Source organism: Acanthisitta chloris, unplaced genomic scaffold (assembly GCF_000695815.1).
Source record: "Acanthisitta chloris isolate BGI_N310 unplaced genomic scaffold, ASM69581v1 scaffold3242, whole genome shotgun sequence".
In the NCBI taxonomy this organism is placed as follows: domain Eukaryota; kingdom Metazoa; phylum Chordata; class Aves; order Passeriformes; family Acanthisittidae; genus Acanthisitta; species Acanthisitta chloris.
In genome coordinates this window covers 32,525-60,342 of record NW_008661008.1, presented here as the reverse complement: position 1 = coordinate 60,342, position 27,818 = coordinate 32,525, and the positions used below count along the sequence as shown (strand labels likewise).

Here is a 27,818-nt window from a genome sequence, read left to right as displayed (position 1 = left end):
GCAGGAATATGATAGGTCCTGCAAAAACCTGTACATAACAACCCCTATATAACTACAAAGTATGCTTTCAGTCAGCTACTCACTGGAGAGCCTAGAAGAATGAAAACACATGGACATTCTGTCATCACTGAGAAGAATGGAGCAAAGATATCCAATAACACAGTGCTGCAACTACTGTCTGACCTGTGCTGGGCAGACCAACTGAATAGTCCAGGCAAGATTCAGCACTGTACTCACTCTCACATTTAAGAATTATATCTCCTCCACACACTTTCCCTGCCATCTGGGAATGCCTCTCTAGCCTTTCTGAAACTCCAGTAATTGATTCTTGATGGCAATTCCAACAGTACCAGCACAGAAATCAAGCTCATAAACACTGGTGGATTGACCAGCTGTGCCCTGACCTGTTATGGTGCATATGTTGATTTGCTTCATGATCTGCTTAGTTCTGGCCACACAGAACAAAAGCACTTGGACAAGCATTTATGGAGAAACCATCATAGGTCCAACAGAACATAGTTTTTCAGACTTCACCACATTTCACTTATTTATCCTCACTGGATAGGCAACACTATGTCTCACTGGTCTAATTTATCTTCTCAAAAGGCCTATTTGTTCCCTCATTTTGCTTTGCCATTCTAGGTATAACACAATACATAAGCACCAGAAAGTGTTTGGGAACATCATAGCAGCATAATTGTTAATTAAATCAGACTTTATTTAAGGCTAAAAACTCTAGATGACCATAGGTATTGTCCTCTTGTGGGTAGAATTCCATACCCTGAAAAATAAGGGCAAAACCAAACTACATACTTCTTTAAAAATGGAAATGCCTATGCTGCATTCATGGTATTAGAATAAGGCAAATCATCTGACACTGAGCTCCATGCTACCAGGCCTAGACAGTTAAGAAAGTTCAAGATATCTTAAGAGAGCTAGCTCTGATGACCTCTTACTGCACTTGCATCACTCTATGGCCTAGGGAGAAGAGACCATGGTTTAGGTTTTTCACGGTTTATTAACATGAATCTATGGACCTACTAGCTATGCACCCTCTAATATGGTCCAGGATCCAGTTAGCTTTCACCTCTCCTAGGCACCAGGCTCATGTTCAACTTGTTTAATCTACACTTCAGGTCTTTATTTCAGCAGAACTGCTACCCTGGCTGACAGTCCCAAATGAGCCAAAATGCAGCTGCTTCTTGTCATACTACTAACACACACCTGCTTATATGACACAAATACATGTGTGCTGGCACACATGATGAGATTCAGTCATATATCCTCTCATGTGTTCAGGTCATCCTTCAGCTAAAGGATGAGAGGCACTTCTACTTTGGTTCTGTAATGAACCACACACAAACCCACATTCAAACACCTGCTGTAGTATAAAAATACAAGTTTCTTGCACATGAGAAGTGCACCCTGGACAAAAAGCTTAAATGTAACAAACATAACTCAAGTCTCTTTATTTTTTCAGTTCTTTATCTTTTCAGTTCTCTTTTTTCTCCCTTTACATATTATAGTCAATCCACAATACTGTGAATAACAAAAAAAAAGATACACTTGTGATATTTTTCTGTACATCTCTACTTACCAGTGAGTGCAAATTAATGTTTTTAATTAGTCTAAACACTTTAACTAGGACCGAAAAATAGAGATTAACCTAGATGCAGATGGAATTATTACAAAAATGAATCATGAGAATTGACTTTATGTAGTATGTTCAGTGTGCTACAACTTATAAACCTAAAATCTTCACAATAAAATGAATTCAACCAACAGATGACAGGAGGTCAGAAATTGGGTTGGGTCAATTGAACAGAGAGATAAGCAACACTAAAATATCAACAAGCACTAGTTTCAAACTGAGCTGTAGTACAGTATATATTCCTCTGTGCTGTGTAGACAGTATAATGCAACTGTGATAGGAATGTGTTACATTCCAGCACTGAAAGGGTAGCTTAGATTTGAGTAAGTTCAAGCACAAGCATTTAAAATCTTTGAATATTTTTAACCAGTGGATCCTTTAAACTCAACTACAGACAAATGTATGATAATGTGGGACCATTAACTGTGCTAGAATTGAAACTGCTCACAATAATGTGCACTATCGCAAGGGCAGGCATAAAATCAACATTAATGGCAACATTGCACCATGAGTCAACTTTTACTGCCAATGCATTTACCTGAACATGAAGTAAAATGAAAAGTCTGCATGCAGTGAATCTTTCAGAGAATTTATGACAATTGAGAACTCCTACTATCTCCATCTCTAAAGAGCCAGTATGAGCCAGAATGTGCTCATACTTACCTCCTAAAATAAGAATTTTTATAAGTAAATGCTGAATTCACTGAAACAGCTGCAGGTAAACTAAGCCTTTCTATTGTTCTATCTTAATTCATCCCCAAATGCAGTTACACTCAGTTTCTAAGTGACTTCCTGACATATTAGGCAACTATCCATTAAGATAACCCAACTTCTTTTGCAAATGTCACTTGAGAATGACAAAATGCTGATGTGACATCACTACCAGCCTAGGTCAGAGTCAAGCACTCTAAAGTGAATGTTCACATTGTATTTCTGTTCCCAACAACCACCCAGCTGTAGTATGTTTAGCACTGAAATCCTGTTCTCTAATTAACCAAACGTTTTTAACATAAAGTTTTAAAAAATTGTGGTACACAGCAGTATTCAAGAACCATTTCACATTTCAGATCTCTTCTTTTGACCATGCCAAACCCCTTCAATAATTTGAACCCCAAATAAGAAAAACCTTCCATCTCACCTTCACCACTCCATGTTCATGCATGGTAATACAGTTGCTGGGATCCTCTGAAAGTTGATATAAAGCCTGAGCTGTAGCTCTATGAACTGATGGATCACTTGACTTCAAGTAACGTACTAAAGGAGCCACAGCCTTGGTCTCTCCAAAGGCAACTCTATTGTTCCCTGACATGCAACAGTGGGAAATGGCCTCAGCCAAATGACATCTTATTTTGTTACTCTTCTGAAGAAGGCAAAAACATAATCAATTAAAGGCAACATACCACATTAAAAAAAATCATAGGAAAGCAGAATTGTATTTTCAAGCATCTTTAAGGCATCCTAGTTTAACTGCAGTACAATTAAAACTGGACAGAGCTGTAAGGCATAGAGTTAGTAGTCCCTTAATATTCTTTTTGTAGGAAATGTTGTAAATTTTTATATTATTTCAAAGATACTTTTAGACTGACTGGAAATTAGATAAGATAGCATTAAAATGGAAAATATAGCCCCATCATTGAGATCCTCTGCATGTTCAGATTTATTACTTTCTCAACCATTTGTGCTTTTTTCATACGGCAGCTGCACCTCTCAAAAGCAATATTCCACAAGAGTAACTATTAAAATGAAGCTCATCTTCCCAAGCAATTTTAGTACCAGACACAGGGTGTTTTCATGTCCAATATGCATCTCATAGAGGAAGGATTCTACAGCTTTTCCTTGTAGTTGCTGCAAAATCTACTGCTCCTGTCACAACCTCTTAGTTACACTGTCTGACATAAGAAATTCAGATACTTCATATAATAAGTTTAGATGTTACTTACTGTGTTTGCCAGTTTGGACAACAGAGGGACAACTCCATGATCTGTTATAATTGCTAAGTTTTCTTCATCTTTAGCTATATTTGTAATGGCTGCACATACACTTGCTAAAACTTCTTTATTCTTTGATTTTAGCAACTTTACTATCAGTTCCAAGCCACCAACAAAGGATCGAACCATTTCCCCAGAATCCTAAAGGAGAATCAAAAGAAACAACGTTTTAAAATATTCAATCTGTATTTATATGCAAATGTTTCAAAAAGAGACATGACATTTATTCAAAACTGCAGCTATTACTGTGTTGTCTTCATCAAGAAATCTGGCTAATTCACAACTTGTCGCTCTCTTGATTGGCATATGAGAGTTAAACTGTTTTACATACCAACATCTAGGCAGAAATTCAATGCCTAAATAAGGGTGACTATATTTTTTTATACCACAGTATATTCTTTATAGCCTTAAGTTGTTGCTTTAGGAGGGTGTGAGTCTCCTTATAGGCTGTATCATATTGGCCAGACAGCTGCCTTGCATATCTTAATGCATCTAACACAGCAAGAGACACTCCTGTTTAGGCTCTCATCATATTTTCTATTTCCTACATTACATCTGATAGCTAAGACAAAGGAGTGGTAATATTAGTTTCCTGTATTGATGCAAAAGAGTATTCAGGAATATTTAAGAGAGGAAGTTACAAAAGTCATAACAGCAACTGTGGGAGAACCGTGGTGCACCTCAGAGTATGAAAAATCAATGTAAAAAGTGACTAAAGGATGCAAAAATTACTTTGGAAAAATGTCTATGCCCTTAGAAATTCAATAGAAAACAATATGCCTTGATATTGAATACAATGTGCAGAGCTGGTCTATTTTTTGTGATGTTGAAAAAGTTGTAATAAAATTAGAAAAGGTGTAGAGAAATACAACAAGAATAATCATAGTAAGGAACTGGTTTGTAGAAGGAATGACTAACAAATTAGGACACCTAAGGCAATAAAAGAGGAAAACAAGGAGCAGTATGGTATAGATGTACAGAATCCTGGGTACAGTGCAAAGGACACACAAGGATCTCTCTTCTGGGAGCATCAGATGAAATTAGCAGGTGGCACACTCATAATCAAAGTTATTTTTAAACAAGATGTTGAAAGTCCTTGTAGCAGGATTGCAGTGACACTTAGAAGTTTGTATGTTAGACAAATTCACATTAAAAAAAATTAAGGCTTATTTGATATAAAATTATTCGCTCTGATTTAGAAACTTGGATTCTTGAAGGTGGATTTCTTGAAGGTGGAAGAGCCATGGATTTCTTGAAGGTGGAAGAGCAGTCTGGGAAGAGAACCAAGGCTACAAGTTTTCCCTGTTTCCCTGTTTCATTAGGCATCCCTTGTGGGCCACTATGAGGAACAGAACATTGTGTCAGTGAACCTTTGGTTTGACACAGCATTGCCTGTTCTCACACTTTTGTGTTTATTACTGAACTCATATTGTCAAGCACATCTTTACATGTCATGTGTAAAACTGAAAATCAGTAGTTTTGGCACTGTGGGACTGAAGTAACAGGTATGGAATTCAATTGGTTGCCTCAAGCAAAGAGAAACTGGCAGTGTCTGATAAAGTGACATGCAGCACACAGTACTTCATGTACCTTAAAAGCACCTGGGGTATAAATCTAAGATTTAAGTGCAGATTCTTAACTAGTTACATAGTCATTGACCAATGCTGTACACCAAGACCCATTGCACTCCATTAAACTGAGATGCTTGAAAAGAAATACCTCTCTCACTTTGGAAAGATGTTCCAGCATTTAATATTACATTATTTTAGACTTCTTTTAAGTTTCTTTGTGGATAGAACCAATGTCATAATAGGAAAACATGCTTATTCAATCTGTGCCAACAACTATGGAGAAGGGGTTCTCAGGATGCCTAGTTATATAAAGTCTGAAAGACACCACCACAAAATGCAGCAGCATTTTCAGAAACTTCATTGTAAACATAATTAAGAAAGAGGTGGATGGAAAATCAAGTATTGCAATGCAATCTGGAGAAACCACCCTTTCTACTCAAATGGGCCCATCAGTTGAGTGGACCTTTCTGGTAAACATAGATATTTGTGTTTTATCAGAACTTCTTTATACAATCTGTAATCTAGCCTGGTTTTTCTTGTTAGATTTTCAACCTTTCAGATGTGAATCCGTAAAGATGACTAGTTCTCTTAAAGTTCTTAGTCCAATAAACAAAGAAACTAGGGAAGTACTTAATTATGGCTAACTGTCTTCTGTTTCTACAAAAAAGCACATGAAGTACTGACTAAACAATAGATACAGGTCAGAAACCACTGTGAGGAAGAACTTTGGGTGTTTTTGGATGGTCATCTAATTTTTATGGAACTATTAGCTAGAAGTAAGTGTCAATTTTTATGGAACTATTAGCTAGAAGTGTGCCATTAGTGCCCAAATCGTACCCTTCACAAAGGGCACTGAAAACAGGAACTGAAAATAGGGCAGAGGAGATTCCTAGTGATATTGGGGTGACACATCTGCAGGTGGCATTGGACAGTCTGGTGTCAAACTGTTATTACACTGGAAAGAGAATCAAATGGTCAAATGGTTAGCAGCAACTTTGTAGAAGGAATTTTAGCCTGTGCGTCTCAGTGGTCATAAATGTGCAAGGATGGAAAGAGAGCTCTGCAAGTGGGATTACTTTAATTTGCCTCCTCCAACAGGTCAATAGGAGAATTTTGAATAAAAACTACCAGGCACTCTCCTGAAGCCCTTTGGACTTCATGAAAGTGCAAACATGGATGGCATGAACTTTCCTAGGGCTAGGGAGTGACCCTGAGACCAAGAATGGTTTTGATTGTATTTATTTCGTTTTTGGGGCTGATTTATGAGCAGAGTAGGGTCCAACTGTATTGTGTCTGCTTTGCTGAGCAAATCCATCACACTGCTCATGGACTTGGTAAATAAAAATTCCAGAAGATGCTGCAGTTCATCTTTTTTCCAGTTCTCGGTCTACGTGTCAAAAAGAACTCTTAACTGTGATGTTTCCTTCTCACAGAAAGCAGAAGCAATGGGTAGGTCTGTGGGGAATGAACCATTTTCCACCACAGAAGGGAGAGGTTAAAGCCATATACCGTAAGGGTAAAAACCAGAAGCCACAACATGTGGAAAAAGGGCAGTATCCAAGAGCAAACCTCATACTGAAGTCCTTAAAAAAGTCAGAATGAACAAATAACAGAGGTCCTTATAGAAATTAAAACAGAATCTATGTGTTTATCCAGAAGAAAGACAATAGAGGTTTGTGACTCAGAAAAGCAGCTGAAACAGAGAAGGAAGGGCAATGCTCTGCCACTTCTATTACCATGTGAGCCACACGAAAAGGCAGGTAGGCTTACAGCAGATTTCCCATGGATCCACTAGCATAAACATTCCTCTGTCATTGCTAGTGTATGCACACCACAATGTAAATACATGTACAGAAAATCTAAATAAAAACACCGTTTCTCGGTATCAGTTCTCATGTTGCTCTTGAAATATTAAAATTTGACCAAGGTTGGTCAGTAATGAGTTACAGTTTTCTACACACAAATTTCTTACCTATATTTATTCAAGGGCTAAATAGCTAAATGACCAGACATGGGAGAAGGAAAGACAATAAGATATTTTATATTTAGTTCTGTTCCTTAAAAGTTACTACAAAAGTGTGTGTTACCTTGTGTATAAATATTGGCTCAACAGATGAGAAAGCCTTCTGTTCAACAGGCAAACACTACAGTAGAGTGTCCAAGATTTGAAAATTAAAATTACTCTGCTGGTTCAGATATCTGTGTATTATTATTCAAGCTTTTGAAAGATGTTCCATGAAGAGATGAGATAGACTGTATCTCATCTTACTGAACCAATACGTACATTTTACATTTTCCTACCTGTACATATTTTCTTTCCAGGTGATTATAACTCTATTTGTCAAATTTCTCTTCTAACAATCTTACACTTTCCATATTTTGTAAAGGAGCACAGTACAATTGAACTGATGGAATAATATATAAAAAATCCAGCAGTGAGTAAAAGAAAAGAGCTTCAATAATCATCTGTGAAACCAGCTAAACACAAGGACAGAACCTTCTACCAGTGATGAAAAGCAGAGGGAAACTGCAGAAACCACGTCAGGAAAGTTTCCCAAATGTGATTGTGGGTGTAGTCTGGTGGTCTGTGCAAGACAAAGAGAAAAGCAAAGCAGCAGCAAATTTGAAGAACAATGAGCAGAAAGAAGGACCAAAATGAGAGGTTTAAAATCCATTATATTATGTCCAAGATTTCATTTTTTTCGAAGAAATTCAAACAACAAATATGATCTTTCTGGTATCATTTTGTAAAACCACATACTTGCTTTGTACAGTAAATTTCTACTTTTTTTAACTGAAATACGTGTATTTATTATATAAAATTTCCATAGTTCAAATATATTTAAAGAAGAAATTATATGAAGTTGTGTCTGTGATTGTAGAGGTCTGGATTTAATTCTTTGGAATCTATGCACTTCGAGTATACTTGCACTAATGATCAGATCACTGTTCATAGCACAAAGCCTAAAATAACTTCTGTGATTTTAGTTTCCAAATACTCTCAGGAATTTTAATCTACACTTCTTTTCATTAATGTAAGAGAAGAAAAATAATATATAACATGTCTTTGGAAATATTTTATCATTTTTGTTTCAAATAGAAAAGAATGCAATCTTTAAATTCCACCTTCTAAATTAATTTACAAACAGCTTACTTTGTCTGACAACCCAAAGGGTTTGGAAATTCCAGTCATGAGGGTGTGTGCAGGTATCCTACTTATCCAGAGTAAATTTTATCAATGTGCACCACCCTCCCCTCCCCCCTTACCTATAGTGATGAAATTCTACTCAGGTAGAATTAAGCAGGGGAAAAAAAAATGACATGGTAAGAATAAAGCCTAAGAAACAGGAATTATAGAGAAAAATATTTGTAGAACCACTGATAAGCAATAGATTAGATAATTTTATTGTATACATCTGAGTGCACATGTTAATGACAGGTTGAATGCTTCTGTTTTATCAACAGCTGAACAAAGTTAGAGCCCAAACACAAAGACATATAAGAAGCAATTAAAATGCTCAGAAAGATTGGGGTGGAGGAAGAACACTTTACTGTATTAACAGGAAATGACTTCATTTTAAATCTTCAACATTATTATACCTTTTAATGTAACATTTAACCTGAGGTGACACACGAAAACACATGGACTGTTAAACTACATTTAAAGTGGCTGAAGAAGACAGGAAGAGATAACAGGACTTTTTGTGATGATATCTTCCAACTAGCAGACAACAAAGGTTTTATCCTCAGAAATGATGATAAATACTCATTTAAAATTGGATTCAAAAGGAGGAGTTTGCAATTTCAAGCAGTAAAAAAACACCTACCTGGCATAGATGCTGAGGCCAGCAGTTACTTGCTGAGCATTAGTGAGGCTAATAAAAGCCTCATCCTGCTACTCTAATTACTTATTTTCATCTTACTGAACTGTGTGGCTATTAACAAAATTTAGTTAACTTTCCCTTTTCACTTATTTCTATATTAGTTTCAGCCAAGAGCAGAAATACTGTGAGACAGACCAGCTTTGCACAGTTTTTTTAATTAAGAGCAGAAACTATCATGGTATTTGCAGAACAACAGATTTGGAAAAATCACTTGATCTCTGCAGTATTTATACAAGGAGAACATTTGGGATTTTTGAGCTCTCTCATCATCATATTATATGATTCTTTGTGTTTATTTTCATTAAGTAAATAAAGTTCATCAGTCTTAAGTTGAGATAGACAGCTCTTGTAGAAGAACTATTGGATGCTTTTGTGACTGAATTACTTTCCTATTTTTTCCAAAGTGAATACTGTTTTCTTTATTTGAAAGACTTAAAGATAAACACCTATTACCAAAACACATCATGTTTATTTTTTAAAATACTCCACTTGAAAGATAAAAGTGCCTCCACTAAAAACAAGTAGTATTTCACTCTTAGAACATCTCAAAAAGCTTAAGGTGTCAAAACCAATTTGTCACATTGAATTGCTTTTGCCCAAAAAAGTGATGGTATGGCTGTGCAAACAAACTTCAATTATCAAGAGTCATCTTTAAACTACCTTTTCTTTAATGAAGGAAGCTGTTCCCTTTCATCTACTATTGCCAACTGAGTAACTTCTCGTTCTAATTCACAGACCTATTTAAAATTCAAAATAAAGAAATACAACAGAGGTTTCTATATAATAGCTGCTCAGTGAAAAGTGGAAAGACATAATTTATATAAGGAAGTTTCTATTTGTTTTTCTTATTTCAATAGTAATATTAATCCAATTACTTTATATTTAAAGGCTATTTTTACTCCTGTCTATCCAGCTATAGAGGCTTCCACTGTAGCAGAGCAGACAAAGAAACATCTTGTAAGATGAGACTTCTTCATTACATCTCAGATTTTCTTCTGTGTTGGGAAAACAAGAACAGACAACAACATGGATTTTCCTGTGCTCTTTTCCTCATGGACACAGCTAAAGTCAGAGGAACAAAGCAGAGTCACTTTCACACTGTTCCAATGCTGCTCCATGACCTGTATGAGCAGAATTCCTCACTCTTGGCTCTTTAGGGATTTGATCATCACCCCATTAACTACTTGGCAAGTATATTGTTATTGACAATTTCAAGAAACCAAAGTAAAGTCCATTATCCAAGAGTACAGCCCCAGAAAGTATTCAATATCTGTTCTTTAAAAAATAACATTATCCAAGAGTACAGCCCCAGAAAGCATTCAATATCTGTTCTTTAAAAAATGGTGGGGGGAAAAAGTCTACATAGTCACTAATGCAACTTTTAGTAGCCCTTTTGTCTATTGTTTCCCTTATTTTTCAGTCTGGCAGACTCCACCTGAAGTTCAGTCCTGAACTTCAAAAATCCTAATTTACTTTTTTTTTTTCTCACAAAAGCAGTGAGACTACTAATATCAATGTCCTTTGAGGCCACAGCTGCCCTCAATTGTTTTAGATTATTTTGAGAAGCATTTAAATAGTGGAAGTATGAGAAACAAATAAGACTGAATAAGTGGGAAAACAAAACATTGTTTCCATTGGGTTTGGATTGAATTGAATTCAATGCATGCCTAAGGAAGCTTCTTATAATTATTAATACGAAGATGAGATAGTCATCACTACTCCATAGTTTAATATTGTAGAGGTGCAAGACAGCAATACTGGAATGTTCCGAGGACAGTCTAGCTAAGCAATCAATGCAGTGACAACACAAAGTAATAAATTGTTCTAAGAATTAATGTTTGTGTCTTTGCCACTCTGGCATGGTTCCATGAAACAGAGTGGTATACAAGCAGGCAATCATATCATAGTTATATGGTTATCATTACAGACCACTGAGAATCAGAACAAGCAGCATGAAGCACAAAATATGCTTTAGTTCAATCGAAAGCTTCAGCACTAGATAAAATGACTGCTTGAAATTTTATGGCTTCTATTATGCAGCAAATGAAACACAATGATCTCCATGCTCTTCTCTTGCCTTAAGATCTATGGAAGTCCCATGGGGCAAGTGAGAGGGTAATGACAAGAAAAGAGATGGAAAAAAGCAAAACAAAGAAAGGAGTTAAAAAATGTGAGGAGGATGGGGTTTAAACCTTTTCTAGATATTTTTTAATCCAATTAGCAAGTCTGATTTAAACGTACAGAAGCTACATGACAAGCTGTTGACTAGCATGTGTAGCTGTTATAAACTAAGCTACAAGAAAAGCTGGTCAAATATTTTCCAGTGGAACAGTATTCCATCAGAAAATGCTAATGGAATGGAACCAAAACCTTCCATAAGAAACACAACGACTTCTTGAAAAGTTTTGACAGAAACCAGGCAGAAAGGCAGGCTAAATTACCAATATGTCTCTTCATCGTTTCTCTTGTCAGCCAGATGGCTGGTGAGTAGCCTGCCAGGCTGCTTGGCTTCTAGTTTTCATAGAATCCTTGACTTCTTGCCTGATGGGCTGCCAAACAGCTGGAAAGCCAGGTCTCCAGGAGCTCCTAAGCTTTTTGGCTTCTCGTGGTCTCCAAGTGCTCAGGCAGCTGCTTTGCATGGAACTTAAGACCCCAGGCTATTCTGTGAGGGAGACAGAGGCTACACACTTAGATTTCCTTTGCTTCCCAGCCTTCAGGTTATATGTTTTACAGAAACTGAATTCCTATATTTGTAGACATGAAGGACCTCAGGGCAACTTATGACAGTCCATGCAGGATCTCCAACATGTCTATAGGAGGCTGTGCTGGTTTGAGCTGGAGTAGAGTTAACTTTCTTCACAGAGGCTAGTATGAGGCTATGTTTGGGTTTTGTGCAGAACACAGAGTTGATAATGCAGAGATGTTTTTGTTATTGCTGAGCAGAGCTCACACAGAGCCAAGGCCTTTGCTGCTTTCCATACTGCCACACTGGCAAGGGAGTTGGGGATGCATGGGAGATTGGGAGGAGACACAGCTGGGACAGGTGACCCAAACTGACCCAAGGGATATTCCATACCATAGGACATCATGCTCAGTATATAAGGTGGAAGGAAGAAGGAGGAAGGGGGGACATCTGGAGTGATGGTGTTTGTCTTCCCAAGGAACCGTTGCGCGTGATGGGCCCTGCTCTCCTGGAGATGGCTGAACACCTCCTGTCTGTGGGAAACAGTGAATTAATTCCTTGTTTTGCTTTGCCTGTGTGTGCAGCTTTTGCTTTCTCTATTAAACTGTCTTTATCTCAACCCATGAGTTTTTGTAGCTTTTACCCTTCTGATTCACTCCCCCATCCCATTGGTGGGGGAGTGAGTGAGAGGCTGCTGGTTCTTGGCTGCTGCCTGGGGTTAAACCACGACAGAGGCCCAAACAACTCCTGGTAGTTGGTTCACTAAACTAGGCAGCCTGTGTCAATAATCATTGGATGGGTTGGTTCTGCATGTACCCTGCAAACATTGCAACCAGTTATAGATTCACCAAGCCAAGTCTGGCTTCCTTGGCTTCCTAAATCTCCAAGGACCTTGGTTCTCTGGAAGGCTTGGGCAACAAGCCAAAAATCCCTTTGTGTCTCTCATAGTACACTCTTGAAGCTTAGTTCATAACAAATGCTGAATAAATGGAACATCTAAATTCAGATATCAGGGATTAAAAAGCATAAAATGAGATCAAATATAGAGAAGTAGGTATGTTCAATGTAAAAAACTATGTCTAGAGAAAAAGAAAGGAAAATGCAAAGAGAGCAGTAAGAGCACTGTTTGAACTGCCAAAGTTTCTGTATAGAGTTGCAAGAAGCATAGCAAGGAAAACAAAGAAAGTGGAAAATGCTGTACATATGCAAGCAGGGAATTTTGACTTAGGCTTAACCGAAGAATGGTACGTAAACAAAAATGTATTGGTACTACTTCAGTCAAATTTAAGAAATATGAAGCAAATTAACAACAGTGTGCAGTATGGAACATGATTATCTTTACGTACTACAGCTATAAATCAGTGAAATGTGTAAACAAAGCACCTCAATTCATTTAAAACAGCAAATAATTTTACTATTTGTTAAATATTAGAAGATTTCCAAGTTCAACTCTATTTCTTTGTTGCTTTTAGTAAAGAAATGCTCTCTGTGGTTTTAACATATGGTTATGTTAAAATTTCCACAACAAGCAAACTCTGTGTAAGAATCCTACATAGCATAGGTCAGCAGCAGTGTGTTTTCCACCCACAGGTTAGCTCCAGACTGATGGCTGCAGAAGTCACCTCTCCAGTATAGAACACTGCTGCAAGACTGAAGATGAATTGGCCTTCACACATACCCATCTCATGACACTTCTCTCTTACACCTGGTTTAGTTTGGATATGGTTTTGATTTTTTGTGTCTCAATATGGACATTCTCTTCCCCTTTAGGTAAGAAATACACAGATGACTTTAGATAGCTGATCATCTTTCAGCACACCCATGATATTCCACTGCAGAGCTCAAACCATGATTTATCAGAAAAGTGTGAGATGTCATTTTACAAGTACATTTTAAGAAAACATAGTAACTTGTCTCTCAAATCCCCAGCCTCTGACTGTTCAATTATTTTGACAGACTCTATACATAGATTGAAGTTCTTTAAGAAAGCTTTACAGTTGTAGCTATAACAAAGGTTCAAACTGAAAGTTGAAATCTGATATACGAGCACAAAGGACAGAAAAACACATTACCATTCCTATTCTAATGTTTGCACCCAAAACTCTACTAAATACAAGGACCAAAAATAAGCTCTACAATTTTTTTTTTAATAAAAATTATTTAAAGATTCTATTAGAATGTTATTCTGTGAAGAAATAGGTATTTTCATACAAACTCAGGCTGGCAATGTTCCTCTTCTTGGCACAATGCCTTTGGATGATTTTTGTAATAGCCCAAATAACATCTTTGTAGAATTTCTCTGAATGTTTCTGTTTGGGCTGGTGTACATTGGGAGAACATTACAAATACTGTTTTTTAAAGAAGCATCATAACCAAATATTGCTGTTCCAACATCAACAGAGTGGAGTAGACTTCTCTTAGCCATTTTTCATAATCATTTGTGTTTCTTGGACAGTGCACTTACACTTTGCCACTACAAATATGCCTCCAGCAGTAACTTTTCCTTTTGGAAGTAAGGAACTAATTAATAACAATCTGCTTCTATTATGATAATTCTTTTGAATAAATTACATTCTTTTATCTTCATGTCTTATATTTTGAAGAAATGTATGAACTAATTTCTCCAAAATCATCAGATATTTGTCTAAAACTCACAAGCAGCACTTTCAGGTGCTGCACAAATTTTCTCAGGAGAGATCTAACACATAAATTATATCAATAACAGAAGATCTTCCCCCTACAAGAAATTCTTCAGGCTAAAAATATTTAGGACTAGTGCTGGCATATGGAGTGATGACTGGTATCAAACCAATATTACAGTTGTCAGAGCTCTACAGTTTATGTACTACAGTGTACAATTTATATCCTCTATTTAAAAAGTCATAGATCTGTCATGGACCAAATATCACTGACCTGTATCATATTGTTGTAACAAACAATATCACTTAGCTATATCATACTGACACAATTTTATTCTATGGTAGGTACTCTGAAACAGCTACCATAATGTAACTGTTAACATATATAATCTAGGGTTATGGGAACTTGGAATCTTCTCATTTTGCAATTAATTGCCTCTCTAACAGCAGGCAAACTAGTTAGACCCAAAAGCTGAAAACCAACTAATATCTTGAGAATTCAAGTCTTGGCATTTTGTGGCTTTTATCTCCCTAATGGTAAAACAGCAATGGTAGACTTTCCAATCTTAAACAATTTTCTTAATCTTATGGTGAGAGTAAGTGCATGAGAGACAAACATGTACTCACATACTATGACAATAACAGCCCTATCAGCATGATTGTTTAGCTTCTACGATTTTATAAATATCAAAGATAACCTTTAATTTGGTGGTACAGAAAATGTCTGTGCAGAAAAAATGGATGGTGCATTACACTGTTATAAAAATTAGTTTCTGATACTATTAACAAGTTCAATTTCATCTGTGAACCTCCACACCACAGAAGTGACCTGTTACAGCTTCCACAAAAAAAAAAACACAAGAGGAAAATAAATCCAGATTCCACACTCGCAGCTATTTTAAACATTGTGCAGTTGCAAGTGCAGGCTTGGAAAAATCATATACTTCTTACTGGTTTTGAATCAAGCATAGACCAAACTGCTTCTTGGAAGATTGTGTAAATTTTTGAATAATATTAACTTTGGGGAAAAAAAAAATCAAAATTTAGTTTAGCTAGAAATAGTTGCTGCACTTCCACAGTGTGGCTATAATTGAGGCTTTATACATATTTCTTTCGATTCAGTGTCGGCGGAAAGGGTATTATTGGTAGGTTTGTTTCAGTGTGCCACTGGCCTCAGTCTCACACAAAGAACTCTTTGTGGGGTCATAGATTAGCATTTGGGCAGGCAGCCAAGAGAGATGAAAGGAGGATAGCCACACTAAGGATGTACATAGCTTGCACTCATCAAACACCGCGGGGAAAAAAAACAAGCAGAAAATCCATGTAATCTGTAATTCCAGGAGCTGCCCTCTACTCCCTTAGATTCTCCAAAGTGCATTTAGTGGAAGCTATAGCAATGCACAGTTCTACTCTGGCACTACAGTTTGCAAAGTCTTCCACACAGTAAGCATTACCTCAGTATTGAGGTCAAGTAGTATTTTAACATTGAGTTATAGCAATGTTGTTCAAGAGAGAGGCAGGTATATTCATATCTTGACAGAGGAAACATGTATAGATTGCACCATTAGGTACCAAAAAAATTTATTCCATTAGAGTGTACATTTAGGAAAACAAAGATGAAAAGATAATTAAGAATAACTAGCATGCCTCAAAAATGGCAAACAAGCTGCCATTGTAGAAATCATTGTGAAGAAATACAAAATGCTAAAGTTATACAAATCAAGACCAAATATTCTCACAATATTTTTATCCATGCATCTGTATCTATATCCAATCAGCTATATCATTGAATAGCAGCCATACAGTGCTCAATTCTGAACAGGAAACACTGCCTGCAAAGAATGCTAAGGATATATAGCACTTTGAAGGAATTTTTCTCTTTCCATCTTTTCCATCTTTTTGATGCCTGTCACCCCCTGAGCTGCAGTGTTCACAAAATGTTACCCAAAGGCTGCATTGTGTTCTTTCTTTATTTCCATTCTTTACATTTTCTATACAATTACATACAACTTCCATTCTTTACAAAGTCAGGATCTCAAATCACACGTACAAGGATATATATTTGTGGTATAGTAGAGAGAAGATGCAAAAGATGCATTAAATATGGAGGCAAATTAGAAATGGAAGCTATTACTCTACAAGAATTAAGGAATAAAGTTAGTGTTCTAGGAAACTTCTAATGGGAAACCAAACCTTGCCCATTTATTTTACCACAGGTCAGTAATAAGAATTCACAGGAGATGACTTGCAGCTTATACTCATCATTTTATCTCCATTTGCAAACTGACAAGAAATAAATGAATAGCTCAGTCTTCTGTGCACAACTGACCTGCACAACCACCACTATTCACAACTGGCACTTTTTGTTGGCACTCTGAGCAGAAAACCTAAAGATTACATTGGCACTGAGTCTGAAATATGCTCTGAAACCAAATGATGGTCTCTTGAGAACATAGCTGAAGTACCTCATAGCAGAGAACAACTAAAACTACCTTTGCTATTCATAGTCTGTGAGAGATCCTTTCTGTTTTCAGCATTGCCAGATTTTCAGTATGGTTTGAGAACAGTAAGTTTAGATCCTGATAAGTTATAAAAATATATCTTCCAAATACAGTAAACACTGTCAAGGCAAAACAGATTTTATAACAAGTGCTAGATGGAGAGATATTCACTTTTGATAAGTGAATACCTAAGTTTACAAAGCAGTTAACAAAATGAAATAGAGTGTAAGTAGCAAATAGAAAAGTATTGCTGGAAATCACTCAAATCTAAAAATTATTTTGAGTACATATATATAAAAACTTTTACTTTAAATATTTTCTTACCTTAGCATTTTCAATGCAAGGACAGAGAGCCCAAGCTGCACTTGCTTGAACATCTGGGTTAGGATTTTTCAACAATGACCATAGCAAGCGAACTCCATCTAGGCTGTCAATTATCCTATTGCAGAAACAGATAAAAAAAAAAGGGAGAATTAATTATGGAGTAGACAATGTTGAATCTCAAATTATATTGGTTTGTTTGGAACACTGCTTTAAGAAACACTGACAGGGTTTTAACATACTGTTTTTCTTTATGGAAGGGTTTGTGTTTTATTGTCAGCTAATTGCCATCAACATGTCCTGTGAATAGTGCTTACTATGGCAGATGGGTGTGAATAAATCATGCAAAGACAGAATGTTTTCCAACTAAATCTCATTAATATTGTTTGTTTTTTCCCCAGAACTTTCATTCAAAATTCTAGAAGATAAAGTAAAATTATAGAAGATAAAGTAAACTACATTATAACCAGAACTCATATAAAAGTGAAAACAAGCATGTGACTTTTTAACGATCTGCATGCAAAGTGAAATCTGCATTTGAGCATACTGGCTTCTTTCATATAGTAACAAATACTTTCCAAAACAAATATTTATGCCCCAAACTATGTACTTAAATTTTTATTCAGTCTACGCTTAATGTATTTACCTTGCTGTATGACATATTTTTAAATACTATGTTTCTAATCTAGCATTAGAAATTAAAATGGTCACACTACAGAGCATCCTTTGTTGGGCATGAATAACGTGTGACTTGTTTCCTATGTGTTCCTTCCTAACAAGACTAACACTGTACACTATGTTACAATTACTTAAACATACTGTAATCAAAGTATCTTCAGGACTAGCTGAGAAATGAATTATCATCAGAATCATCTCTACACCATCTGTGTTATATTTACTTATCAATTGGGTTTAGGGATCATAACTTCACATTAGAGTCCAGCAAATATCTTAAATGGAAAGGAAGGTCAAACAAAATGTAATAGCCTTTACTAATATGCCTTTTTTCAAAAAGCTATGTGAGAGCAGAGGAGGTGAAGAAGAAGAAAAGCAGTTACACCTTCATTGTCTAACCCCAAAAGTAAAAAATGCAGTTACATACAATGTGTCTACACCTTTAATTGTAAATGCAAGATAAATTTAAATATAGATTGTGCTTAAGACCAGCAGCTAAAACATCTCATTTGTATTCAGTATACACAGTTTGCCAGGAAATTTTAAAACTAATTATAAAATGAACTTTGTGTGTAATCCTATCATCATTTGAAACAACAAAGAAATAATTAAGGAGACAAACTCTAAAATAAGCATGGATTTAATTCATAACATTTTGATGTAAACTGGTTAAACAACTATGTTTTTCAAAATCATACTTTTTGGACAAAGCTATGGTCAAGCTAAGGCACTGTAAGTGTTTTAAAGTCTGCCAATTTTAGTATGGCTTATTTTACACACTCAGCTCCAAATCAACTGCAATAAAATCATCATTCAAAGGAAAAATTCAGACGTCTCAATGAAACAAAATAAAACAGTGTGCTCACAAACTGCACAATTACACATATATGTTCACATAGGAAGGATGACTTAAGTAAAAGCTTCAAAACAAGCTTTCAAATCCTTCCAAACCTCAAACACTTTTAAGCAATTTTAACATCACTCTCCTGTCATTTCAGAAAGCACAAGGATTTTTTTTCCTATATTGGTATTAATTTTGTCTCCTGTCATTTCAGAAAGCACAAGGAATTTTTTTTCCTATATTGGTATTAATTAAAAAAAAGAACCCATGAATCTTTCCTCTAGTAAAGCAGAATACTGATCATTTACCAACATGAGGTACTTCCTCCCAAGTATGGCTAAATATAAATGATCCAGCTCCAACCAGTATATAAAAATCAATAGAAGCCAAACACTGAGCTCAGATTTTTCCACGCCTAAAAAAACCCACCTCTAGGCTGATTTATCTTTCCTTTCTATTTTTTTGAAAGTTTCCTCTTCAATTTAAAATTGACTTTCATTTTCTTTTCAGTTTTCTTGTCTTCTCTTCAAGTGTTTCAAGGTAAACTAGCCTCCCTCTATTGTTCATTTTCTAAAGAACACTTCTGCCTTTTGCTTGGAGACCAGAAAGACCACTTGTCTTAGACCCAACAGAATCCAGCTCAGAATATCTGAAAGTGTAGTTTTCTGACTATTCAACATGTACAAAATAAGCTGGAAAACAGCACAGGCTAAATGAACAAGTCTCCAAATTACACTGTTCATCACTCATCACTGCTTTCTTGCAGTTACAATAGATTAACTCAAATAAAACCCTATATACATGACTAATGCCCTTAAATTCTCATTCTGGAAGAATTATCATTGTGTAATCACCATGCAAAGCCTTCTATTTTCATCTTGTTGAGAATATATATTTGTCAATCAAGAAAGCATTGCTAAAGAGTTCAGTTTGTTATCTTTCTGTGGTTTCACTGCACGATGATGAAGCAGATGAAGAAAATAGGTGCTGAATGAGTGTATCTGCCTTAACAGCAAAGGGAACACTAAAATAAATGGTCCTGAAAAATGTTTCCTCTATAAAAGTGCTTAGACATTAGTTTCCTTCATATGTAAAAATTCCTTTCTACAGTTGATAAAAATACACATTCAGGTTTCTTTACAAATAAACAAAGAAAGAGAGAGGAAAAAAGAATCTGCAATCTTGAAAATTTCAGCTCTGATGGCATCATGCCAAACAATATTCTGATTTGCTTTTGTATATAGTTTTTGTATCTAATTTTCTTCTCAAAATGCATTCTAATGTTATTAGCAGGATGCTGTAGTAAAGCTGCTTACCACAATAAATACAAGCAAATATACCAGAAAATTTCCTTTAGTTGGCATTCAATTCTGTATTCATCCACAGCTAGCACATTATTCAGTCTGTGGTTTCAGTCACTTAAATCATATATTTTACAATAATTTGTTGATGTTCTGATGATAACATTAAACTAAAGTTAAATCTGTAGTAAGCAACCACTCATGGGACTGTTAAAAGGCAGGATCTATAAGAAAAGTGCAAAGCATTTTCTTTGAAAGCTGAATGGAATATCATAAAAGCTGAAATAACACAATATTTTGTTGATATAAAAATCTTCATATTTAATACTTTAATCTTCAAACATTTAGCTGCTTTAGAGAATAGCTGATCTGCATGTATGTAATGCATCTAGTGTACAGGACACTATGAACAGTCAAAACCTTAAGAGGCATGAAGCTCTCCCAAAGAAGAAATGTAAACTTTAATATGGGTAATTGCTATCTGGTGCTTCACTACAAGTCCATCACAACCTATCAATATTCAGAGTTCAAATGCAGGAGCTCAGAGTCTGAACTGTTGTGGCTTTATTCCTTAACATAGCCAAAGCATCTCACAACTGATGCAGATCATCTTTTCATTCAAAGCTCTTTGCCTTGTCATAGACCGATCTTATCTATCACTGATATAATTGAGAATAGGTGTAGATTATTCTGCTGCTCAAAATAACCAAAAGGAGTTGCATTGGCAGTTAGAAAAGGCTGAAGAGGAGCTCCTATCATGAGCTCCTGTGCCAGCCAGACATGATTAGAGCAGAAGTGAAGGTGTATGCACATAACATCACTCCTATCAAAAGGTGTATGACCAAAACATCTTCCTGCTTTCCACACAGAGCAGCTGAGGTATGGCATATATAGAATAAGTTTTATGGGCAAATAATTTCAATGCAATTAAATCTATTCAGAGATTACTGGAATGTTTACGTTACAGTGAATCGGTATTTGCTATTTGACCACTGCAGATAACCTAACACAGTTGTTTAACGAAGTCTTTTCACATTATTTCTTTTAAGAATCTTGATGTCATGACATCATTGAACATCATGAGCAAAACATGGGTCACCATTCTAGAAATTTGCTTTGCTTTTCTTAATATAGCTGAAACAAGCAAAGCTGTTAATCTGCAGTAGTACATTCTCTTGCAAATTAAAACTTAATATTGAATATTTCCAGTAGAAAAGTCAACATGATTTGCTTAAACACACATATGTACACACAGCCTAGACATCTGTTTGTCATATCTATCATCTTTCTCTGTTAGAATGTTATTTGCCAGAACTTTGAGAACTCTAGTTTAATTGCCTGCCAATTTAGACCACAAATACAAATGTAAATAAACAAAGTTATACTGACCCTGTATTGTGCTTACTGCTAAGATTACAGGGTTTAATTCTGGCAGAATGTAATCTCTTCTGTTTTGAAACCTCAATTTAGCATGTTTCTTAAAACTTTCACTAGTTGCTGCAGACTGCTTTGATAAATAGTATTATATACCAATGACTCAAACTCCATCTGTTTGGCTAAAATAATTGTACATTTTAGTTTATAAGATTCTAAACCCTCAGTTTGGAATGCTAGCAATGAAGTCTGTGGGTTTTCAAATGGAAAGGGCAAATGAAAATCTAGTGGCAGTTAAAGAATAAGCACTGGTTCTTTGTTTTTAGTAAGAGAAAAGAAATAACTTGTAAAAGGTTCCTCAAAAAGAGAAATATATATTAAAAATGTGCAACAGCATCTTTGTCAGTGGTGGTGCAGCAGATCGACTATGGAGAAAAGCTTCATGTTGTCCACATAACAGTAAGGAAGTTTGGTTGCATAATTATGTTTTTTTCAACTTATTTTTTTGCTGTGAGAGAAACTGGCTGCTGTCCTTTATTTTACACAGCTCAATAGAGTCAATAAGAATCACTTAATTGCTTGAAGTTGCCTTGACATAGAGGACTGATGCAGAAAAGTAACACTAGTGTACCTTCCACTCAGTAGCTGTAGAAGTTATAGTGTTGACTATGTCAGAAATAAAACATATAGAAGACATACAGAAGCTGTAGATTCACCTATGCCTATCTACTAGCCTCTCTTGGTCAGTGCAGTCTCCTTCTATGGAACATACAGTATTCTCCTCAGAATTTAGCTGCACTGCTTCATAGAATGCTCTCAGGTTTTTATAGTACGAAATACTATTTTTTTTTCTTATATTAACCCCATCCTCTTCATTACATGCCCTTGAAACACTCAGAGAAATTATGTGAGCTCCACTCTAGGTCTGTATGGTTTCCACCTACCTGCTGCTGCAAGAATAACCACACTAAAAACAGGAAGATTGCTCAACTGTACCAGCTGACAAAGAATACAAGCCTCGAGACCTGCCAGCCAAATTTGTCAGGACAAAAGCTAATAGTAGAGAAGAACTGATCATCTAGAACCTGTCCAGTCATTCTGAGAAGTCCTTATGAAATAAGAAATGTAAGAGGGATCCAGTTAGATGAATCAGAAAGACTGGAAAGAGCAAAGTATCAGCCTTCAATAGGAAGTTCTCATCACCTGTATAAACTTAGAGGCTACAAGTTGCTTTGCTTTGCTTCTTTCTAGAAGATAATCTTGGCACATCTCCACATCCTTGTTAAGATGTGTCCTTTTGGTTAAGCACTTCAAAAAGAGTTTACAGAAAGAGACTGAACTCCCTGATAGTTTCTAACAAGACTACTGATTGTTTTTAGGCCCCAATTCTGTAAACAGAACAGTCATACTACAGACTGTGTTTGTGTATCCTTCATGCCTTTGGTGACTTACTCTTCCCATCTAGAAGAGCAGTTTGGCTGAGAAGCTACAATTTCAACTCATGCTGTACTGGTTTGAGAGAAGGAGAAGGTAGAGGCATAGAGGTACTTTGCTTTTTCTCTATTTTCCCTTTTTGGTTCTTTTTTTGTTTTTTTTTTTTTTTGGTGAGTGTGAGTGGCAAGTGAGGAAGTTGCTTTTAAGTGTTCTTAACCTTGGCACAACAATCAAGAAAATCAAACATGTGAACAGTTACACTGCTGTCAGTGTTTTAACTAGGCATTGTTTTTAAAACTTTTGCTGAAATGGTATCAAACTTATCCACACATGGATGAATCCTGCTTTGGGAAAAGACAGCTGCATTATTTCTTCCAGAACTACAAGCCCAACTAGCACAATACATCAGGTACTTGTCAACGTCTTGCAAATAATATTAAATTGTGTAACATGTCTTTTTGTAGTAATAAAAAAGATATGCTACTCTTGATCTAAGATCTTGCTTACTTGTCAACATTTTAAAATACTTTTAAAAACACTTTTAAAGCTGACAACATTAACAGAGAATTTTTTATGTGAACCAAATCCAACATTTGATTCCTTTGTTCACTCTTCACCGACTCTATAAAATTTTGTCCCAAGCAACCTGTACTCTCTCCTTAAAAACAAGATGGACTTTGTTCTATCACAGTTTTAGCAGCAACTTGTATTACTTTTTTATGCTTATACCAAACACATTCCAGTATGAAGCTATCCACACTGGATACTTCCATTGACAGTTCTGAGTACTGGAGTACATCTGAGGTTTTAAAAATATCAATTTATGTTTATTGGCATTTAAATTTTTTACTATTTGCCATGTTCATTCTGTTAGGTTAATAGATCATGCTAAAGGCTGACTTTTAGTGAGCTAGGTCATGAAAGTGACTTCATTTATTTATACTTTCATGCTACATGGCTAACTGCTCACACAACCCATGTTTACAGTTGTGTACCATCTAGCCTTTTGCCACTGGGTGACAGCCAAAGCATGAAAACAAAAGCCTTATTCAGGAAAAGAATTCCCTGCACTGCTATATGAATATCAAGTGAATTATGCAAATCAGAACAGGAGGAGCTTAATAAAACTCTCTTTCTGACCTCCCTTATGTATAAGGAGGGAAATATGTCAAGAATCTTGAAGTAAACATCCCTGTAAGGGAACGGTAAGTGCAGTAAATGACGACCTCAACATTGAACTGGAATACATAACCATAAAACTCAAGGATCTTTGTAAGTTGTACAAATCTAGATCACAGAATCAAAAAGAGGAGCAGCTCTCTCAGTAAAAAGACAGTCTTTCTTTGGTTTTCCAAAGGAGTAAGAGGGGAGAAAAGGGTCCAAAACTGAGTTCACAAAGGAAATGATGGAGAGAAATGAGAGAAATAAAATACAAGTAATACTCTACTTTTAAGAAATTAAAATTTATTTTCATGGCAGCAAATGTGCATGTTTCCTTTTAGAATAACTTTCCTTAATTTAGGCTATTATTTATGATTTGAGTATAGATGTAAAAGGGGAAAGCAAAACACATACCTATCATGCAGCACTTCAAAATGGTGCTGTGTAAATTTGAAATTTAACTTTAACAAAAATCAATTTGCTAAAGGGTTATTGGATTTTCCTCAAAATGCAAAAGCTTTACATTCTATGTATTTCCTTAACTTATAGCACACTCACAGTAGGATGTAACTAACCCGCACAGTCCTGAAAAAAACAAAAAGTAAAATATTCTTTCAATTCAGACTAAAATTGACCATATTGGCATCAGAATTGCTACTTTTTTTTTCAATATTTAAAATGCTGTGAATATGAATAACTTACATCATATTTTCAGGTTCTATTGCACAAGCTCCCACTGCTTTGCTGGCATTCACAAGCAGTGCCTGATCAGTTGCAGTTAACAACTTCACCATAGGTGGTATTCCACCACATTTACGGATAGTAGTTCGATTTATTTCCTCTTGGCAACATTCTCCCAGTGCTCCAATGACATTTATGAGGACCTCTTCAGGCTGATCAGTCAGCAGTTCTACCAAAGTTTCTATAGTTTTATATTCCCGAAATCTGAAAGACAGCAATAAAACTAATAAAAATTAAAAGTTACTATTTTCGCTATGTTACTGTTACAAGTTTAATTTTGTAATTCAAGTAACATTATAATTGAAGTACACTGTTTAATTTCAGAATGTAAATCATCTTATTGAAGAAATCCCAATACAGGTAAACCATTCCAATCACTTATTCCAAGTGTGACATGCAGCATAATTTCTTACTCTACCTTTCTAATTTCTACCTTCCTCTAATTTCGCTATCTAGGAATCTCCAGAGTAGTTTAAGGGAGGTTTAAAACTTGACATGTGGATGCAACATCTACAAATAGCTGAAAACAAACCAGAAGACTGGCAATACTGCACTATCCTGTTTTCCAGTACTTTTTCCTGCCATGCTAACAATAGCTACAGTAGTAGCATATCAGACCCTCTCCTGTTTTCCAGTACTTTTTCCTGCCACGTTAACAATAGCTAGAGTAGTAGCATATCAGACCCTTCTCCACCTCTCTGAACCAAAGCATCACCCTTACTTTTCACCAAATATCAGCCTTTAGAGAATTTGCCCTGACCAGTTCTATACTTAGTTCAGGCCAAATACGTTGCATTTTTGTAAGTTCCATAGTTCTAGTACACTTTCATTATACTATGTAAGATTCCAATTTGAAATTAAAAAAAATAAATTGACTGAAATTTAGGTCAACTGCTGTATTAATCCTTCACTCATTCTTTATAAAACTTTTGACACTGAAAATCAAAAATATGGCTTTTAAAAATCCTGGAGGCCCTATCCTTCAGGGAGATGTGTGCTGAACCTCAGAATTTCAGCTTTCAGAATAGGACTTTATTCCTTAGTGATGGAATCATCTTCTAAGTTTGTTTGGTTCATAACTTGAAGGATTCTTAACACTCAACAAATACTGTATCTTCCTTTCATACATTTTCTGACACACCTTGACAGTTCCACTTGGTATATCAAGTTAGATCTAAGCTGTATCTAATCTAATTATCAAAGATAATTTCTCTGAGGGTACCGAATTAGCATTTGTGCTTTCCCCCAGTTATCAAAGATAATTTCTCTGAGGGTACTGAATTAGCATTTGTGCTTCCCCTCAACCCCAAGTTTCTGAAACTGTCCATTTGAGCTACAAAAACTCTGCATTTTCCAGGAGTCAGATGCACATGTGAATTTTCTTTCTTTCAAAAAAATAGAAAAGTATTTTTGAGATTTTGATGTCAGAACTAGAACTGTTTCAATAAAAATTAATCTTTCCAAGATAGATTACCAGTATAACAATTAAAGTAACTGAGAAATGAGAAACTTTCTTTTTTCATCATCCAAACCTTTGCTGAAAGAGAAATCTTCCTCTCTTTGTTCACTATAATTTTTAAGTAAATTTTTTTTCAAGGATAAACATCAACAGCATGAAAAAAAGAGCAATAAAGTAAAGGAATCATTTTTTTTAAAAAGCAACCAAATGATTTTCCCTGGCTACAGTGTCTGTGTTGCATATCAACTGCTTCACAGATGGCACAACATGAGCTGGCTCAGCACCAGGCAGGCTACACTGACAGAGCTGTTGGCTCGGGCCATCTTGTGTCCAGAAACAGTAAGACTGCTTGCACACAAATGGAATCTGTGCTAGACAGGCCCAGACACCTGTGTCAGCTCAGTGCTGAGTCAGCACAACATCCCAGCAATGTGCTTCAGGTGTCAGAAATACTGTGCAGTACTTTGAAGATAATAAAGTGTCCCTGCAGGAACCAGCAGGGTTTTACTTCTAGTTTCATGCCAGACTCAAGCTCATCCTTCCAGATCTACTTAGGTGTTTTCATATTATTCTCACTCTGTTTTCCTTAGTGCTCTCCCATCTTGAGTTTGGATAGGGTTTAGTGCTTCAGACTCAGCACTACATAACACATGAATTCAGCTGGAGCTGTGCCTGGCTAGTAACCTTCATGGAGCATCAAGCATTTGCCAAAGATATGTGAGTAGCCCAACAAAAATCTGTTTCCATTTGGTCAGAATTATTGGCTACAGCTATACTAATAAATAAAACAGGCCAGGGCTCATTCTCTAGCCCTGAGGACAAGAAGCACAACACAGCATCCATATGGCTAAAATCTCTTATCCTCACAATTCAGGGTGGCCTCACCCATTCTGCCTAATGGAAACAATCTGTGGCCTGCACTGATCCCAAGGAGTGTCTGGGCATTGTCTGGGACAGTGCCTGTTGGCACAGGCCAAACTGTAAGGGACTGTGCTAACAGTTAGTATGGATAACCCTAACACAGTGCCTGAGCCCTGCAAAGTTTGGCCCTGTTTAGTTTACTAGTACAGAGAGAGCCATTCTGTCCATCCCATCACTGATCCCAAATCAGGATACCTCTATGCAGATAACTGAAGCCCACAGGAAAGAATTGTATACCTTTCTGAAAAGTGAGGTTACTGTGCAGTCAAGAGTGCAAAAGGCAGTAGGATCAAGAGTGCAAAAGGCAGTAGGACAGCAGTAGAGGGTGTAAAGATCATGGGTCCATATACCAGCAGTTTGGGAACTCAGTTAGGACAGTAAAAAGCCAGAATGTAAACCCTTATTAGTGGAAATCTTTGTAATTTTTATCCAGCATTTATATATCATATCTGCTTGTCCAGTGAAGTACACTAAAATTAGGGCTGCAGGAAGAGGTCACCCCTTACTGTTACTTTTTCTAACCTATGGATCTTGCATTCTTTTGCAGCATAACTTCAGAAGAAAACCTGCCTAAAACATATGCAGCAGAGCCAGCTTTTTTCTGAGGCAAGGTGCATGAATTTGACAAATTAATTTTAGGTGAGGGGGCTGCGTATTCTCAAGCATTAAGCTG

The 27,818-nt window shown here is 36.1% G+C and overlaps 1 protein-coding gene across 1 annotated transcript in view; it reads right to left on the bottom strand.

Moving 5' to 3' along the window:
• The window catches only part of ARMC4 (armadillo repeat containing 4), an 80,361-nt gene that overhangs the window by 21,075 nt on the left and 31,468 nt on the right, over positions 1 to 27,818 (bottom strand). Inside the window, exons 15-18 of the mRNA XM_009070055.1 lie at positions 24,727 to 24,969; positions 17,242 to 17,356; positions 3,592 to 3,780; positions 2,790 to 3,011 (exon numbers count right to left, since the gene is read on the bottom strand). Of these exons, the coding sequence (XP_009068303.1) occupies positions 2,790 to 3,011; positions 3,592 to 3,780; positions 17,242 to 17,356; positions 24,727 to 24,969 (769 nt within the window). The remainder of the gene's footprint in view (positions 1 to 2,789; positions 3,012 to 3,591; positions 3,781 to 17,241; positions 17,357 to 24,726; positions 24,970 to 27,818) is intronic.